Source organism: Gossypium hirsutum, chromosome D03, assembly GCF_007990345.1.
Source record: "Gossypium hirsutum isolate 1008001.06 chromosome D03, Gossypium_hirsutum_v2.1, whole genome shotgun sequence".
NCBI lineage: Eukaryota > Viridiplantae > Streptophyta > Magnoliopsida > Malvales > Malvaceae > Gossypium > Gossypium hirsutum.
In genome coordinates this window covers 37346855-37366577 of record NC_053439.1, presented here as the reverse complement: position 1 = coordinate 37366577, position 19723 = coordinate 37346855, and the positions used below count along the sequence as shown (strand labels likewise).

General features: G+C 34.8%; 2 protein-coding genes across 2 annotated transcripts; both read left to right on the top strand.

The window, feature by feature from the left end:
- Window positions 1–1399: 1399 nt before the first annotated feature.
- On the top strand, window positions 1400–9900 carry LOC107950099 (uncharacterized). The gene is made up of 15 exons (XM_016884842.2): window positions 1400–4230; window positions 4316–4444; window positions 4559–4750; window positions 4844–4896; window positions 5031–5313; window positions 5453–5558; window positions 5639–5848; window positions 6427–6540; window positions 7313–7470; window positions 7584–7799; window positions 7988–8263; window positions 8354–8501; window positions 8594–8727; window positions 8876–8962; window positions 9041–9900. Exons 1-15 carry the CDS (start codon window positions 1654–1656, stop codon window positions 9125–9127), a joined length of 4770 nt encoding a protein of 1589 aa, XP_016740331.2. The 5' UTR covers window positions 1400–1653; the 3' UTR covers window positions 9128–9900.
- A 1186-nt stretch (window positions 9901–11086) lies between these two features.
- On the top strand, window positions 11087–17276 carry LOC121215473 (uncharacterized). Its single transcript, XM_041090054.1, has 4 exons — window positions 11087–12421; window positions 14972–15226; window positions 15324–15487; window positions 16209–17276. Exons 2-4 carry the CDS (start codon window positions 15191–15193, stop codon window positions 16531–16533), a joined length of 525 nt encoding a protein of 174 aa, XP_040945988.1. The 5' UTR covers window positions 11087–12421; window positions 14972–15190; the 3' UTR covers window positions 16534–17276.
- Window positions 17277–19723: the final 2447 nt, after the last annotated feature.

The following is a 19723-nucleotide window of genomic DNA, read 5'->3' as shown; positions in this document are numbered from 1 at the left end:
AAAAAAGCTAGTACAATATAACCAATAAAAGCATAATGACCTTTCAAAATCAACATCACAATCCCGACCAATTGTCTACAAAACAAGGGTTGTCTTAAATTCATTCGAATCCAATCTAATCTTCACTAACCACGGATTGGTTCCCATAGATGTACCATAGTATCTTCAAAATATCATCACAATAACTCGTCCAAAGATTTAGCTTCATTATATTTCCAACTTAAATATGACAACTAACTCCACTATCTCAATAGTAGACTGTAGTGGGCACTGTCGAGTGCCACTTAACTCAATACAACACACCTTGCCTTAACAATATTAAATGAGTGAAGTTAAAGATATCAATTCAATAAACTATTAAGTTCCATAATTGAATATTCTATTATAAATTGATTACTTGAATTAACAACTCATGATAAATTAATCAATTTAATTTGATAACTTATGTTGACTAATTGAACATATTAGATATATGAACTTCATAATTAGTTATGTGAAAGAATGTAAACTAAAAGATGCATAAAAGCAATAATGCATGCATATGTTATACATCTTTTAATTTTGTTGATTTGATTCTCACTTTGTTTCTTTTTTGAACATAATTCTCAATTTTTCATTGGATGGGAATTCATAATATGAAACTTATGGTAGACTTACAACACTTCTCTCTGTAACAGCATGTTGTTATAGGTGTATAACAACCACCTCTCTATAATAGATAAAATTTTGGTAAACAAACAAGGCTGTTATAACGAGGGTTTATTGTATATATAATAAGAAAGAAAGAAAGAAAAAATAAATACGTAAGAAAAAAAGTCAAATCATTACACTGGCTTCGATAGAGAAAAGCCAAACTCGACACTCATAGATGTCGAGGTCCTTAAGTCAAACTTACCAAACTTGATACCCATCGGTATTGATGTACTCTAAAAGAATTTATTATGATCAAGGTTCAAGTTTGTAGTTTCCAACATGGTTTTTAAAGTTTAAATTTGTTGTCTTTCATTAAGAATGCAATGTACATTATCATTGAATCCAAAACTTTGTTGATTTGAATGTATTTTCTTAAACATTGATTTTGTGAAATTAAAATAATTAAACCCTAACAATGAGATGTAATGTGATGGTTGTCAACATCATCCTTTAATCACGAGATCAAAAATTTTATCTGTGCTAATACAAATGAAACATATTTGATGACCAATTATTTATTTAAAAAAATATAAATAATAATTGATATTCACCTATTCTACGAATAGCCTCGATTCGAAACATAGTTATAAATAATAATAATAATAATAATAATAATAATAAGGAAAAGCAACAATCAAACACAAATACACGTCGTAAATACCCCCAGCTATATAAGTACATCTAACTTTTAGATCCAAATTAAATTTCTCAAAAAACCAAAAAAAAAAAAAGAGAAAAAAAGCCTCAGCCTCTATTATTTATTTCACACGCACCAAAGCAACAAGAAGCAGCAGACGAAGCGATTCTATTTTTGCCTTTAGTCTGTCATCAGAGTCTGATCGACGATTGGATTTCGGCCGATCTTCTTCCCATTTCTGCTCCATCATTCTCTTCAAATCTCCAATTAATTTGCTGAAAAACAGAGATTTATGCATGTTAATGTTATTGAGATTAGAGTAGATGGGGCACAGGAAGAAAAACGTTGCTCCAAGATCAAAACAGGCGCCCGAGCTGACTCCCAATAATGCGAAGATCGATGTATTGGCGCTTCCACTTGAATCCGATTATGGTTCTCCCTCTTCCTCGCCGTCGTCCTATGCGGCGGTTAAGGGGGAGTGTGAACGAGCCCTAACGGCACTCCGACGTGGCAATCATACCAAAGCGCTTCGGTTGATGAAAGATTCGTGTACTCGTCATGAGAACTCGGTTCATGCGGCGCTAATCCACCGCGTTCAAGGCACGGTCTGCGTGAAAGTGGCATCCATCATCGATGACTCTAACGCCAAGCAGCGGCATTTGAAGAACGCTATCGATTCGGCCAAAAAAGCTGTGGAATTGTCTCCGAACTCGATCGAATTTGCTCATTTTTATGCTAATTTACTGTACGAATTAGCCAACGATGCGAAAGAGTATGAAGTGGTGATTCAAGAATGTGAACGCGCATTGGCCATTGAGAATCCGGTAGATCCCGCCAAAGAAAGCTTGCAAGAAGAGAGTCAACAGAAAATATCAACCGCGGAGGCAAGAATTTTGCACGTGCAGAGTGAGCTGAAGTCATTGATACAGAAATCGAATATCGCTTCAATTTCTAATTGGATGAAGAATTTAGGGAGTGGAGAAGAGAAGTATAGGGTCATTCCGCTTAGGAGACTACCCGAGGATCCTATGGAGGTTAGGTTAGTACAAGCGAGAAGACCTAACGAGATTAAGAAAGCTACAAAGACGCCAGAAGAAAGAAGGAAAGAGATTGAGGTTAGAGTTGCTGCTGCTAGATTGTTGCAGCAGCAGAAATCTGACGCAGCCTCTTCTTCTCCAGTGTTGCAGGGCGAGGGAGAGAGGAACGGACTGGATTTTACTTCCGGAGGTGGACAAAGGGGAGGAGCAGATAGGAGGAGGAAGAATAGTTCTACAGCTGAAAGGGGAGATTGGGTTCGATCGTTTTGGAATTCAATGAGTGTTGATTCGAAGAAAGATTTGCTTAAGATTAGGGTTAGTGATCTCAAAGCATATTTTGGTTTGTTGAAAGATGGGTTAGCGAGTGAGGTCTTATCAGAGGCTTTAGCATTTGCGGAGGTTAATAAGACTTTTAAGTTTTGGGTTTGTTGTAGATGTAGTGAGAAGTTTGCGGATTCAGAGTCTCACATGCAGCATGTTGAACAGGAACATATGGGGAACCTCATCCCAAAAATGCAGACTGTTCTGCCACAAAGTGTTGATAAAGAGTGGATAGAGATGCTCCTTAACTGTTCTTGGGATCCCCTGGATATTTCTGCTGCAGTTAAAATGATTGGCAACCAGCCTAAATTTGGTGAGCCGGAGTTTTCTCATGATTTTTACTCACGGAACCATAATGAAGATAGTGATAATTGCCTTAAAGATGTGAGTGGTAAGGAAAAATTTAGGGATCCCTACAATTGTGGTAGTTTTAAGGGCAATGATTGTGACAATGTTCATAACATTGAATGCAAAGAATGTGATGGAAACCAGGGTTCTGTAGCATATCCCCTTATGAATAGTTGGCTGACAGTGGATGATGCTGAGCGTGCCAGGCTGCTTGAAAGAATCCGTGCTACTTTTGAACTGCTTATTAGACATAACTACCTTGCTGCTGGCCATCTTAACAAGGTGACACAGTTCACAATGGATGAGTTGCAGAGTATGGTTTCTGGTTCTCAGCTTCTGAATTACGGTGTAGATCAGAGTCCCATGTGCATTCGTTTTTTAGGAGCTACACAACTTAGAAAAATCCTCAAATTATTGCAGGATATATCTCATTCTTGTGGTCTGGCTAGATATTCTGAGAAGACTGCTACTATGGATGATGTGAATGGTGCTGCTGAGGTTCTTGAGGTTAAAGAGAAGATTATTCTTAGTGCAGATGCTTCCTGTCTACTCCTGGATGAACATTTATTGCCTGATGCAGCAATAGAAGATGCTACTCAAGGCAATGCTAATGGTAGCAATGGAAATGGGGTTTTACAGGATGCTGATGCTCTGCTGTCCTGGATATTTGCAGGCCCCTCAAGTGGGGATCAATTGGCATCATGGATGCGCATGAAAGAAGAGAAAACGCAGCAAGGACTTGAAATACTTCAGATGCTGGAGAAAGAATTTTATCACCTACAGAGCCTCTGTGAGAGAAAATGTGATCATATAAGCTATGAGGAAGCACTGCAGGCTGTGGAGGATCTCTGTCTTGAAGAAGGTAAGAAGAGAGAGACTTCCACTGAATTTGTTCATAGAAGCTATGAATCTGTCCTTAGGAAGCGAAGAGAAGAACTTGTTGAGAATGAAAGTGATGTTATGTTCCTCAGCGGCAGATTTGAGTTGGATGCTATATCAAATATTTTAAAAGAAGCAGAAGCACTGAATGTCAATCAATTTGGCTACGGGGATACTTATGCTGGTTTGACTTCTCAGTTATGTGACTTGGAATCTGGTGAAGATGATGACTGGGGAGCTAAGGATTATCTGCATCAAGTGGACACCTGCATAGAGGTTGCCATTCAGAGGCAGAAGGAACAATTATCAGTTGAGGTCGGTCTTTTACTTTATGGTCAACTTTCAATATAAAGAATTGATTCTTAAATTGCCATTCTTAACTGTTCCATTTTTTGTGCAGCTTAGCAAAATTGATGCACGAATTATGCGAAATGTTACTGGGATGCAGCAGTTGGAAGTCAAACTTGAGCCTGTGTCAGCGCATGATTATCAATCAGTGTTGTTGCCTTTAGTGAAATCATACTTGAGGGTATGTAATAAACCGGTTAAAGTTTTCATTTGATGTTCTGTTTCTTCTAGACAAAATGTATATATCCTGATATTGCTTTTACTTTATATGTTTTATTAATTATTTTTATATTAGGTACACTTGGAGGATCTGGCCGAGAAAGATGCCACTGAGAAGTCTGATGCTGCAAGAGAAGCTTTTTTAGCAGAGCTTGCGCGCGACTCTAAGAAGGGTATTCGAGGGGGAAATGATAATTCCAGACATTCACAGGATAAAAGCAAGGATAAGAAAAAGAACAAGGAGTTCCGAAAATCCAAGGACTCAAAGGTTACTTGTTTTTCCTTTTTTTCTTTCTAATAGTTCATCTGGACCTAAGGTAATATTCTATTGTGCGGGTCTAATGTTTTCTTACTGTTTCAGGTTTCTGGTGGAAACGAGCTGCATATACTTACTGATGAGACTGCTGAGCAAGTGTATGTTTTCCTCCTGTTTGAATTTAGAGATTCTTGTTTATGATTTTGAAGTTTTCTGCCTTCACATAACTGTTATTAATACTATTTGGCGTAGTCTACTACTAATTTGCATTTTCATGTGTGTTTTCTTGCAGTTCTTTGGCAGTTGCTTCTGATGGTGATCATCTAGGTTCTGAAGTTGTTTCTGTGAATAGTGATGACTTGAAACAACAAGAAGAGGAATTGAGACGAAAAATTGAGCTTGAAGCAGAGGAAAGAAAGCTTGAAGAGACTTTGGAGTATCAAAGACGGATTGAGAATGTGGCTAAACAGAAGCATCTTGCTGAGCAAAATAAAAAAACCAATCAAGCATATGCAAAGAATGCACGAGATGGTTTGCATGATGCTTACTTGGAAGTAGGTGATCTAGATATTAAGGTAAACACTCTTCCTTTAACATTATGAGATGGAAGTTGGTCAGTGCTATTATGTTGAGATGTGCTTTATGCTTTTCTTTTTAGAGGAACCATAATGAGAATATGAGATATTTAGAAAACCGTATAAACTTTCTTTTCAGGAACATTTGGCACGAAGGAACGGGGTTGTAAACAATTGGAATAGCATACCAGTGAGCAATGCCAATGGTTCAGTTGTGCCAGTAACTCATAATAAATTTAAACAAGGTTGGCAATGTAGTAAAGTTTGTGAATAGGCTAATTATCACCATCAAACCTGGGAGATCTCATCTTTTCATATTATGCAGGACTATCTAATGGTTCAGTCTCAGAGGATGGTCTTTTGCCTAGTGAAAGACGGACAGGAAGAAAGGGTAGACGACATAAGAGTTCCAACAAATTTCTTGATGGAAAGTCTCCAGTAGTGTCTTCTGAAAAGGAAAGTATTCAAGTTGGAAGTTCTCATGTCCATGTAGAAGAGCAAGTTAGATATGTTGATGGTGTCCCCACGGATAGCGGTAAAATTTACTTTGTGTTTTGTTGTGCTAGAATGTTATATTTTACATTGCTTAACTCTATGCTGATGTTTACGCAGTTCCAAGTACTAGAAAATTAAATTTACTTTGTGCTTGTTGCGCTAGAAGAATGATGTTATATTTTACTTGTTAGGACTTGGGATGTATTAGACAAATGGTTCTATGATAATTGAAAGATGGTTTAGATTTAAACTGTCGCGGTGGTCAGTTGTGCTTCTTTTCTCACATCATTTATAGTGACAGGAAAAGGAGAGATTAATTGACTTCCTCCTATTTTACTGCCACATGGGTGTCTTCAAAATGGAAGAAGAACTGGATTTTCATGATATTTGTCTCGATGTTGATCTGCTCATGTTATTTAATGTGTTTATGTGTGCAGTGGAATTATATCTTTCAATAACATGACACTTTGATTCTTGTCTTAATTAATGCTCATGAAAATTTTATTGGATATCATTATCAGGTCTTTCAATAGCATTATGTCCTTGTTATGGTAGGTTGTTTTTCAGATTTTGTCATATTATAGGAACTAAATTGACATTGGTACTTTGTGAAACCAGTTGTTTCCGTATCTGGAGAAGGCAATACAAAGACTTTAGGACAACTGCAAGCTCAGGAAGATGATGAAGAAAGGTTCCAAGCTGACCTTAAGAAGGCAGTTCGCCAAAGCCTTGGTAATGTTCTTACTGGGTTTACTTATACATGCTTCTTATGGTTATGCTACACTTTCTAGCATTATGTTTGGCATTGGGTGTCTTGAAACAATTCAGTTTTACTTCTTGAACATAAAAGAACTATTGTAGTGTATATCTGATGATTTTTCTTGGGAAACCATCTTTTCAGTAGCATCTTATGAACAAGCTTAAAATGATTTCACCTATGAATTTTTTAGCGGCAAAAAGAGGTTTTGGTTTTATCTATTTAAGGAACATTTTGCATCATTATGTATTGCTTTTCTGCAGTTTATGTTGTGACTCACTTGGGTGAGAGTTCTTTTTGCTGGGTATTTGTTAGAAGGGTTAAGTATTGGAGTCCTCTATCTGATTGTCTAATGCACTATAACTTTTTACGATGAGTTCTGTTTAGTTATGCATCAGTATTTAACTAGGTTGTTTTGGCTCAACCCTTGTGAGTAATATATAAATGTGTTTTTGGTAGTCGATCGTGTAGTGGCACATATATTTTCACATTGATGCTTCAGTACATGTTGAAATAAGTTCCATTTATATGAATTGGACTTGTATTAGTTTTGCCTAATGTTGCAATTTTGTTGCATATTAATTTCTGTAGTTTCTATTCAGTTCTATAACATTCTTCTTTATTTATTGCAGCTTGGCTGGGAAACTGGCAAACTGTTACTTGGTGTCAAGTTCCTAGTTTTCAGTTTCATTGAATATCTTGGCTAGTTCAGCAGCTTTATAACCTTGTATTTATCTTATTTTTCAGACACTTACCAAGCACAAAGAGTACCTTTGCAAGTAAACAACCATATTGTCTCACCAAATGATGTCTCCAATGAAGGTTTGAATGAAACTGATGTGTTTGGTACTGGCCTCCAGAATGAAGTTGGTGAATATAATTGTTTTCTGAATGTTATAATACAGGTTTGTTTTTTCCCGTACGAGTGAAATGGTCTTTTTTGCCATACTGTTCTGAACTTCGCTTTATATATAATCTTCTCTTGCTAAATTGCTTTCTGCCTTTTGTATAACATCAGTCTTTATGGCACTTGAGACGGTTTCGTGATGAATTCTTGCGGAGATCGACATCAGATCATGTTCATGTGGGAGAGCCATGTGTTGTCTGTTCACTATATGAAATTTTCATTGCCCTGAACATTGCATCTACTGATGCACGGAAAGAACCTGTTGCCCCTACATCACTTAGAATAGCTCTTAGCAACTTGTATCCAGATAGTAACTTTTTCCAAGAGGTAGGTTCAGTTTTTTATCTTACAACTTGGCTTTCTGATTGAGGATATTCTTGAAACTCACACAGAAAAAGGGAAATGAGTTGGACAAAAAGTGAAGCTACTTAATTGTTATATATCTCTTACCAATAGTTATGATTTTAGATGGATCCTATGTTGGAAAGTTTTGACATGAATAGTAGCAATTACAGGCTCAGATGAATGATGCTTCTGAAGTATTGGCTGTAATATTTGATTGCCTTCATCGCTCTTTTACTTCTGGTTCGAGCGATTGTGATGCTGACTCGGGGGACAGCCACTGCACTGGCTCCTGGGATTGTGCAAACAATGCTTGTATAGTGCATTCCCTTTTCGGGATGGATATCTTTGAGCGAATGAACTGCTACAGTTGTGGTCTGGAGTCCAGACATTTGAAATACACCACTTTCTTTCATAATATAAATGCCAGTGCACTGCGAACAATGAAGGTATCATCCTTTAGAAAATAATTTAGTTCACAAATTCCTGAACAAGTTTATTTTTCTTGGTTCTTCGTAACAAGTTTTGGTTTCTTTCAGGTTATGTGTGCAGAAAGTTCCTTTGATGAGGTTTTAAATCTTGTGGAGATGAACCATCAGTTAGCATGTGATGCAGAGGCTGGTGGCTGTGGGAAGCTCAACTATATCCACCACATTCTCTCAAATTCACCACGTGTTTTCGCGACAGGTTGTTTTTAGAGGTCTTAAGTGGATTTATACTTAGCCACTCATACTCAGTGATTTATACTTATAAAACCATTGTCATTTTTTTTCTTGCAGTTCTTGGATGGCAGAATACCTGTGAAAGTGCTGATGACATAGCAGCAACACTTGCTGCCTTAAACACTGAAATAGATATTAGTGTCCTTTATCGTGGTCTTGATCCGAAAAACAAGCATAATCTTGTCTCAGTGGTATGTTTGTGTATTCTTCCCCCCCCCCCCCAATCTATTTGAGTTTTACTTTTAGTACAAATTTAATATGCAGAAAGAGGTGAACTTTGAACATTGTTTGTAAGGTTTGATTTTGTTGCGTTTTTCATATATCTTCTGAAATTGTCAGGTTTGCTATTACGGGCAACACTATCACTGTTTTGCCTATAGTCATGATCATGAAAGATGGATTATGTACGATGACAAAATTGTCAAGGTAATATTGTGCTATTTTATGATGTCATCCAGTGTATCCTGTTGTTTGTGGTGTTACAATCTGATATTTGATGTCCAGGTAATTGGTAGCTGGGCTGATGTCATTACAATGTGTGAGCGGGGGCACCTGCAACCTCAGGTTCTATTCTTTGAAGCTGTAAATTAAAAAAATGGTTGAATCTTGTTACGACATTTGATACACCAGATAGCCTTGAACTTCTTAACGAGGGTTTGGCATCTGATTGCTTTTGGTGGTAAGATGTTCATAGTCACATTGCAGCTTACACCAATGCTGTTTATACCGTATAAACATGCAAAATTGATATCAAAGAAAGTTTGAGAAGTTTTGGTTTGTTAAGAAAATCTTGAGATGTGATATAAAAGGAAGAGTTTCAGGATAAAATGTGTTTTTGTAGGAGAAAGTGGTGTTTTTGAGGGAAGAAATGATGTAACAAGTAGATATTCTTGAAAATTGAGGAAATTGGACAAACGGAAGAGCATGAAGCTAGTTTTGGTTTTTTTAGGTACTTATGCCCTTATGCCTCCAAATTCATTTTCTTTCCCAATAAGGTGGCTTTGGGTTCGGTTCAGTTAATACGATTGGGTGACGATGAATGGCATTGAAGGAGCAAATAGCATATAATAGTGCAAAGAGGAATGCCCAGTTTTTAGGAGGATACGTGAATTGTGGGGGGGGGGGGTGAGTGGGAAGTTATTAGATTCAAAAAAGAAAAGTGGTAGATTTAGATGGGTGGTTTGGGTTCTTTCCAAAGATTGTTTCCCCCAATAGTTGAAAGATGGTTTTGTATAGATTAACATCAGGGCTAGTAGGGTCTTTCATTCAACTATTGATGATATAGTCAAATTTTATTGTCATCCTGATGTTGATGAGGTTACATTACATTACATGGTGATTTATATGAATTTTTGTTTTAATTACCCAATTAGTAGCTACCATCCCCTCCCTCTCAAATTCGGAATATATTTCTTGCTGTAGTCATTTTGCATTTATGTCTAAGCAGATTTATGTTAGTATTTGAAATATAAATCTGCAGTAATGGGTACAAATATATGGTGCATCAGAAGTTGCACTTGGACTTGTGTTGTGCTCATGTATTTCCATGTGTTATAATCATGTTTAAAGTTTTATATGCGTAATGCAAATATTGATATGTTAATAACTTGTTATATAAATTGACACATACGTATTATATTTGTTTATGTTAGATATTTTTTCATGTCAAGTTTCGTGTCGTGTTCTGTACCATGTTTTAGTTATTATCTTTTGCTCTCATGTTCAACAAAGTTCCCAGCTTTAATTAGTAGAAAGTGTAGTCATATGACCCATTTGTCTATCAAATAAAAATGGTTGGTTGATCTTGGGGCATGTTTGTTTGTTTGTTTATTTGTGTATATTTTCATTTCAGAATTTTGATTATTTCATCATTAGATGATGATATGAAATTGTATCAATCGTTTTAGGATTAAAACTTAATTTTAGAATATCATACCAACATAATTTGTATTGTATGAGATTTGATAAACAATGATTGCCCCTAGGTATTAGAACTTTCCAGGTTCTACTTCGGCTCCTAGAATTTCGATATTTGTCCCCAACCGCTCGTATGCTTTGGAATCGGAAGATACCTCTAAAAAACCTCCTGTTTTCTATACGACCTCGCACTTACTTTACACTAGATTTTCACAAAGCCACCATATTCAAGAAAAAAAATATTTTACTCCTATTTTATTTTAATTTGGTACTTAAATTTTTTTAGTAACAAGTGATACTTCAACTATTTTTTTGCCCAACCATTATGCTTATTTTAAAAAAGTATGATTCACAAATTAGTACTTAAATTATATTAATTATTCTTTTGTTGCCCTTTTTACATCAAAATGTTATATCTGTTAAAAGATTCTAAATGATAATAAATTGTTATAATGTTTGACAATGACCGAAATTTGCCCTCTTGAGGTAGAGATGTTGGTGATTGATTTTGTTTTTGAAGGTTGTTTGTTTGACTTGACAGGATTGGAAAAGTTATTTTTTTTGATGAAAAATCAGTTTTTTGAAAATGGTTTAGTCGGTTGGACTTATTGGTTTGGGAATCAGTTGGGTACTAATTTGAAGATAGGGGTTGAATCGGTTGGCCCATGAATTGATACAGATCGATTGAACTGAGGTAAAAAATTGATTGAATTGGTTTTATTTATTTTTAAAATATATATTTTTAATTTTTATGAATTTTTTATAATGTATTTAATTGAACCAGACAAATCTGCCAAATAAAAAATTAGTGTCATAATCGATTTGACCATCTATTCAGTTCTACAAACCTTAATCAAAACATGAAGTTCAAATGCTCACACATAGAAGAAACTCAATACAAAAGGAAGGAAGGAAGAAAATATAAAAATAAAAAGATGTACATATAAATAAAATAATAATTTGCCACATGAACTTTTTTAATTGGTAATTTTAAAAAAAATATATAAACTTAATCGTTTGAATAATTATTGAACTAAGAGAGATATCAACTAAAGATAAAAAGTACTTTAGGTATTATTTGTGATAACTATATTGACGAGTTTTAAGAGTTAAAATGTTTTTTTTTGCATGTTCTATAATTTTTTTTAAAAAAAAATACAAACACCTTTATACTTGTATAAGTATTTGATCTGATTTTGTTTTGTTTTGGATAACACCAACCAAAATACATCTAAACAACACTATAGCTATAGATACCAATTATTAAGTTTATAAAACATGTTTAGTTCAAAGAATATCACAAGATTCTTGAATGACATTTTCAAGTTTTGATTTCAAAGATGACATTAAGCTTGTAATCATACATTTTCAATAGTGTTAAAGTTTCAAAATATGGGATGAAAGTCTAATACCATATCATCTTTTGTATCAGTTTAATTAGGGTATTTCTATGATCACTCTAAAATTGAGTTTATCCTATTTTAGTCACTTTAATATTTTTTCTCAATTTAATCACAGTTGTTAATATAATTACTCCAACTGATCACTCCTTTGTTTTCTCACTAATGGATTGTTAACTATGTAATACAAGTAATTAATTTTTTTCCACATAATTAAAGAATTATACTCTCAGTTACAACCAAAATGACAATGCTTTAATAACCCCTAAAGATTAAACGGTGAAGCTAAATGAAGAAAGCGACAAAACCTATAAAATTAAACCCCTAATGGATCGAAATAATTTTTTGAATTTTATTGAATTGGTGGAAAAAAAACCCTAAACATTTCAATTTGGGAGAAGAGAAATTAGTTGCAAAAATAGTGATTTGGGAGGAAATTTTGAGGAGCAAAAGGAAATTTGGTGAAAACGAATTGAGAGCATAGTAAACAAAGGTGTGGTGAGGGATACAACAAAGCATTATGGCGAGGAGACAGCTTCGTTTGAAGGGGCATAGCCAGTGAAATACGGTAATGGTGGTCTATTGCGATGTTTATTTAATTTATTGATGAAATTTTCCTAAATTTATTTTGGGTTTTGTTCAAATGTCGGTTGTAACTAGTCTTGACCCATGCTTCGTGTATTTTTTTGTTTAGATTCTACTATGTTTGGGGTAACACGTTTTCAGTTTATGATTGTAAAATATGTTGGATTGTTGGGTTTGTGTTGTTGATTTATTCTATTCTATTGAGCCTTCATAACTGTTTGCATTGTTTGATTGAATTTTTTGGGGCTGATTGTTGAAAGTATCTATGAAATAATTGTGGCACTGGTATTTGATGCATTGAAATTTAAAATGATATCTATAGATAGAACATAAGAGGACCTGAAAGTGTTGGCTTTCTTATTGATGTCATTTTATGGTTAGCATGTTGGATTCTTTGTGCTTTTATGCATGATGAAAGATGGGAAATGTTAACTTCGTATAGCAGTATTGTTGAATAGAAAATTGTTAGGAATGTGGACTATGTGTTGTCTGCTGGTGAAGCACAAAAAGGCATAGCTGGAAAAGTTAATTCCATGTTTGCTTGTACGTTTGATGGTCGTTGTGGGTCATAAGTTGGGATTCAAACAATTTTACTTGACCATATGTTTGTAAATATGCCAAAGGTGTATCTGAATATTGATGCTTCCTGCAAGTTGATAATAATAAAATAAGGTGTAAACATGTGTCTGGTCAGTGATGCTATGGTATGACTAGTGTATCTAATTAATTAGAGTATGGTTAACAAACGCTATACTTTTCATACTGTTTTGGAGTATAAGGAAATTTAGATTTGTTACTGTTTCATGCATTTAAATTAAAAGAAAATTTTACTGTTTTGGAGTACAAGAAGCAGTTTTATGTTTAATATTAGAGTTTTTTTAGAAATAGATTAGAAGTTAATGCTTTTTACAGAATCCAGATCGGACTATTTTACAAGTTGTCATGAATCATGATGGGCTCCTATTGAACTCGCTAACCATGAAATGCAAAGGAAGATCAGTTGGTTACTTTGACTATTGCCATGTAGAGGCTATTTCCATGATTGAAATGCATGGCATGATGTCTCGAATAAGTCTGAAGGAGGATATGGTTCATTTGTCTTGGTAAGAAGAAGGGGGTAAACGTTAGGCCACTGAAAATTGATAGTGATACAGTTAATACGGTACCTTGTATGCCTAGAAATCATTATCTCCATGTATATGTTGAAGATAAAACATATGCTAGTGTTGAAAGTCAATGAAAGACAGTAGGTGATGAAGGTAGGGAAGGTAAGGTAGCAAGTGAGGGTAGGGAAACAAGGAGTACAAAATCTGATTCAAAAGATTCCAACTACCATGCTTATAAAACTAAAATAGATTTTTGTCTCTGACTTTGAAGATAATAACAATATTATCGGTGAAGTTAATGTGAAGGTTTGTGAAGTTCATGTTGTTCAGGTTGTAGAAATGAACCTAATGGATTTATAAGGTGATGATAGGGGAAAATCAAGGATTAATGGTTGAGAGTGACACTAAAAGCGGGCTGTTAGAGTCATTACACGATGTTCACTCTTTTGACTCGGAGTGAAACAATTCCCCTAAATCCGACACTAGGATAGATATGGGAAACCCTGACTTGAAGACTGGGATGGTATTTGCTAATAGGGAGGTTCTGAAGGAAGCTATTAGGCAATATGGTAGCTTGAACAGATACAAAAGTGAGGTTTGACAAGAATGGCAAGAAGAGGGTAAAGGCAGTGTATAGGTCAGCCTGTCCATGGTTTTTATAGGGTTTAAAGATGAATAAAAAAGATCCCCAAGATAATACTTGGCAGATGAAGACAATGACATAGTTGCTTGAAAGAGACCAAGAATAGGAATATTTCTAGCTAATTGTTGGTACAACATTACCTGGAAAAGTTTCAGACTGATCCTACGTATTCCATTCGTAACCTACAACAAGATGTGAAGAAAGACTTCCTAATTCATGTGCCCCATAGAAAATGTGGTAGGGCCAAGATTACGACACTAGAGATGGTTATAGGAAGCCACAATAAACAATATGGGATGATATGAATACCTAGGGGAACTTAGATACACAAACCCTAGGACCACAACCATATATGTAAGCTAGACAATAGGTTGTTCCAACGAATGTACATCTGTTTAGCTGCTTGTAAGGAAGGGTTAAGAGATGGGTGCAAGCCAATTACCAGCCTTGATGGCTGTTTCTTAAAGGGTTACTATGGAGGCCATCTATTGTCTGCAGTTGGGATTGATGCAAATGATTGTATTTATCCCACCCCATTGCATATGCAGCAGTAGAGAGTGAAAACCAGTCATCATGGTTCTTGTTCCTTGAACTATTTGCAAATAACTTGGACATTCAGAAAATCAACCATTAGACATTTATGACTGACAGACAAAAGATATTTGTATTACTTTACTATTAACTATTTTTTATTTGTTTATTCCTAACTGATAGTGGAAATGACATGTCTAAACACGTCCTTGTGGAATCCATTGCTGGGCTATTCCCTAATGCAAATCACAAGACATGTGTTAGACATTTATACACTAACTTCAAGAATAGCCACAAGGGTAAGGCATTGAAAGGTACCTTATAGAAAGCTACCAGATCAACATATGGAAGAGAGCTTGTTGAAGTAATGGTAGAAATGAAGAATTTGTTAAATGCAACACATCAATGGTTGGCTCAGAAACACCCAGCTTAGTGGTCAAAAGCTCATTTCTCCACCAGATCCAAATCTAACATGTTGTCAAACAATCTATCAGAGTATTTTAATAAGGTAAGTTGACTCCTAACACCATTTTTTTTATGTCTTTTAGATTTATTTCTTCACTAATTTGCATACCACTAACAATTTTATTGTTTATGTCTACAAGTTTATTCTAGGTGCTAAGGATAAGCTCATCCTAACTTGCGTGGATACCATTATGACCAAAATTATACAAAGGATTGCTCAAAAGAAAGAAGCTAAGAAAGTCATTGAACCATTGTGTCCAAAGATTCAGAAGAAGTTGGACACCAAAACTGAGCTGTGCAATAGGTGAATCGTTCCAACTCATTTTAAGTTCTTAAATATCTACTGTTTGGCTAGTTTTTTATAAGTGTTGTTTTGGTCAAGTGTTGGTTTGCCATATGTTCTTACTTATATAATGATTTGCTACTTTTTTTCATATGTTCTTAAATATCTAATGTTTTACTACTGTTTTTAAGTGTAGTTTTGGTTATATGTTGGTTTTCCATATGTCCTTACTTATATAATGATTTGCTACCATTTTAAATATGTTTTAAAGTGTAACATATGCCAAAAATTTCACATGTTCTTAAATATCTAATATTTTGCTATTGTTTTTAAGTCTTGTTTTAGTTAAGTGTTAGTTTGTCATATGTTCTTAAATATCTACTTTTTGGCTACTGTTTGTAAACTGTTGTAACATATGTCAAAATTTTCTTATGTTCTCAAATATCTAATGTTTTGCTACTGTTTCTAAGTCTTGTTTTAGTTGAGTGTTGGTTTGCCATATGTTCTTAAATATCTAAGATTTTGCTACTGTTTTTAAGTGTAACATACTTTTGTTAATAGGTGTTGGCCAATGCATGTTGGTGGGCTGATGTACCAAGTTGCATGTGGTCCATCCCACAACATGTGGTTAACTTGGATGACCATACTTGTTCATAAATAAAATAGGATCTAACCAGTAATTTATGATGTTGAAACACGTGGATAAACCATAATTTCTAACTAATCTTTTTTTCCTTGAAAGGAATTCCATTAATGTATTAACTATCATGATGATGTTGCAAGAGAGGCTAGAAAGTTATGCGGACCCATGTTACCCCAAGACCACATACATTTCAATTTACTCACATTTGATCAAACCAATCAGAGGTGCAAAACAGTGGAGTCAAGTTCAAAGTATAGAGCCAATACAACCTCTACTGCTTAGAAGGCCACCAGGCAAACCCCGCAAAGCAAGGAAAAAGGGAGTAGATGAAGCTCAACTACTGGTGAAAGATGGTCGAGGAGGGCATGCAAATGAACTGCATGAAATGTGGTGGTCAATCGGGCCACAATGTCAGAACATGTAAGGGAAGGTTTGAGGTAACAACAAGAAGAAAAAAAACTACGCATAAATCTCAAAGAAAAAAAGTCCTTGGATCTCAAGCTGCAGGTGCTACACCTCAATCTGCAACTTTAACACCTCCAACTGATACACTAAAACCTACAACCCAGGGACCTGAAACTGCACGTAATACTACAAGGTTTAAGGAAAAACTTCTTGTGTCCATTTAAACTAAATTGCCTAATTTCAATAATTCCAACTATCCACCAAGCTTATTTAATAATTAAAAAAATCATTGTTACTCGTATAGTTTAAGAGAGCTCCTACAAGAACTCAGCAACACCCTCCAATCAACCAAACTCCAATTGTCACCACTGTGAGAAGGGTGCCAAGGATAACTAATTCAGGAATAATGTTAATTTAGCTAACTCAAGAAAATGAAGAAAGCATTGTGGTCGATTTTGGTACAAAGGAGAAAGAGCCAACAAAAGAGCGAAGGCTAGAAGCTTTACTACTTTTTTTTTTTTGGGATATTGTTTTTTAATCAATGTTAGAATGTTTGGTTAATTACTTTTTTGACAGATTACTAGAAGGTTTTATTTGGAGCCTATTTGGCTTTGTTAACATTGTCTAGTCACTTAATTTTGTTTTTCATTTGGGTACATAGGTATGTCACGGCTTGTATATCAAAGTCTGTGACTAATGCACAAAGAGCATTTCATGGAGGTTAATTGATTAAATGAGATTCATTTGATCCACTTGAACTGACTTGATTTGTGGAATATATGTAGAAATTTATCTACTTGCAGTCTTGGTGGCCTAGTGAAACATTTAAGGAGAATAAGGGCTATATTGGTAAATGTTGACACCATTTTTTTCGTGAAAACGGGGTCGACTTGGGTTTTAATAATAAAAAAACGAACATGGGAGTGTCGACAACAATCTTTTTTGATGAGGTGTGATCGGGTCACCTCGTAAAATAATTATTTTAATAAATGGTTTAGATTTATTAAAACAATGCTTTTGGTCTACGGTATTCAGAAAAACAGGTTTGGGAGTTGGTTACATACGAGGAAGGATTAGCACGCTCGTAACGCCCAAAATTGGTACCTAGTTGATTAGTTAATGACTTAATGTCGAAGATTGAAAACTTTAAAGAAATTTAGAGTACGATCCTTAAAAAACTCGAATGACATGGATTGAGATTTAAGAGGATATTTGGCTATTTAGTCGAACGAGAAATCGAAACCCAGCACGTTAGGGCACGTTCTCTCGAATTTCTAAATGCAAAATATTGCCTCACTTTGAAATTTCGAAAGCATATTCGGCTATTTGATCAGACGAGAAATCGAGACTCAGTACGTTAGGGCACGTTTTCTCGAATTTTCCAACGCAAAATATTGCCTTAATTTGAAAAATTTTCCTTTTGATGTATGGTGTAAGATATGCATGACGAAACAATAACAAATACGACGAAGTAAGCATAAATAATGTGAGTAACAACAAAATGATGAGTAGGCAAAATGAAAATGACAAAGCGATTACATATAAAAAAAAATAGCAAGTAAATAAATAAGTAGAACTAAAGCATTTTTAGAAAAGTAATAGTGTATGTGAATAAATAAATAAACACCAAGTGATTACAATAAATAAAATAAATAAAACTATGTAAAAAGAAAATATGAAAATATAGTTATGAAAATAAATAATATATGTATAAATATATGTGGATAGTTTTTTTTATAAAATAAAAACGCGTATATATATAAATTATAAAATATATGCCAATATTATAAAAACATATGTATGCATGTACATATTTTAAAATGATAAAACATGGAAATATATATATATTTAGGAATTATAAAATATATGTATAGGTTATAAGAAAGAATGTATGCATATATTTTTTAAAAATTATAAAATGTAAAAGACATATGTATATATATATATATGAAAATAAAAATGCATATGGATTATAGAATAATAACATATATAAATATGTATATATATTAATTTTAAAAAATGTATGTGTATTATAAAATGCGTGCATGTATATGTATATGACAAAATTTGAAGTTTTTAAAAAAATAAATAAGTAAATTGTAACAATAATAATATTAATGACGTAATATAAGAACAAAATAAAAAATAAAAAAATTTGGGGGGGCAGATTTGAAAATGAAATAAAAAGATATTAAAGGACTAAAGTAAAACGCGAGTTAAGAAGGAGGGACTGATTGCGCAATATTCCCAACCCCAGCACGCAGCGTTTCAACGCAGACTAAAAAGGAACATGCAGAAAATTCGTGGGGCCAAATTAAAAAATAAATAAACAAGCATAGGGACTAAATTAAAACAGATTAACAATGAGGAGGGACCAAAGGCGCAAATAGCCCACTTAACAGAAACGTGCGGATCCCCTAGGCGGGTCGGGTCACGCATGCGGGTCGGCCACTCTTGAAACGACGCCGTTTTACTCCTTTATTTAAGTCAAAAAATTTTTAACCCTCATTTCAGATCTTTCATTTTTAAAAAAAAAGAAATCTCCCTCCCCCTCTCTCAACATTTCCAGAAACTGGCCACACACCGGCGAGCTCTCGCGGTGGCTCCGCCGTAGCCCCGCCGTAGCGCTGCCATGCTGGAGGGCCAAAAATGCCCCAAACACAATTTTTTTTTAAAAAAAAAATCCATTTTCCTAAAATATATACCCGATTTGGGTATTTTGAAACCAAAAAACAAAAGAAAAAAAAAGGAAGGGCCTTTCGGCCTGTCACTTCGGCCGCCGCCTAAGCGAAATCCTAATGGGTTTTTGCGGCCTTGAAAAGCGGAGGGGAACTCCCGACGGTGGTGCTATGCCCGGCCACAGGTATGCTCCCTCCTCTTTCTTTTTATTCTATGCACCTTTTTTATTAAAATAGATTTGTAAAAATAATAAATAAATAAAAATGGAAAACAAAGAAAAAAAACCCCGAAAATATCTAAATCAACACCTTTTATTGTTTCTAATATTCGTGAAATTGCCAGAAGAGAGAACTATTGTTCATTGTGGCTTTTTATAGCCATTTAACAACTTTTTGTTTCTATTTTCTTGTTTTTTTCTGTTGTATGCTTCTGTTGTCTTCTTGTGCTTGAGTGTTTATTGCTCTCTGCAGGTGTCTGACACGCGTGAGGGCCAACGATTGGTGATGGTGGCGGTGGCGTGCGTGAGGGAG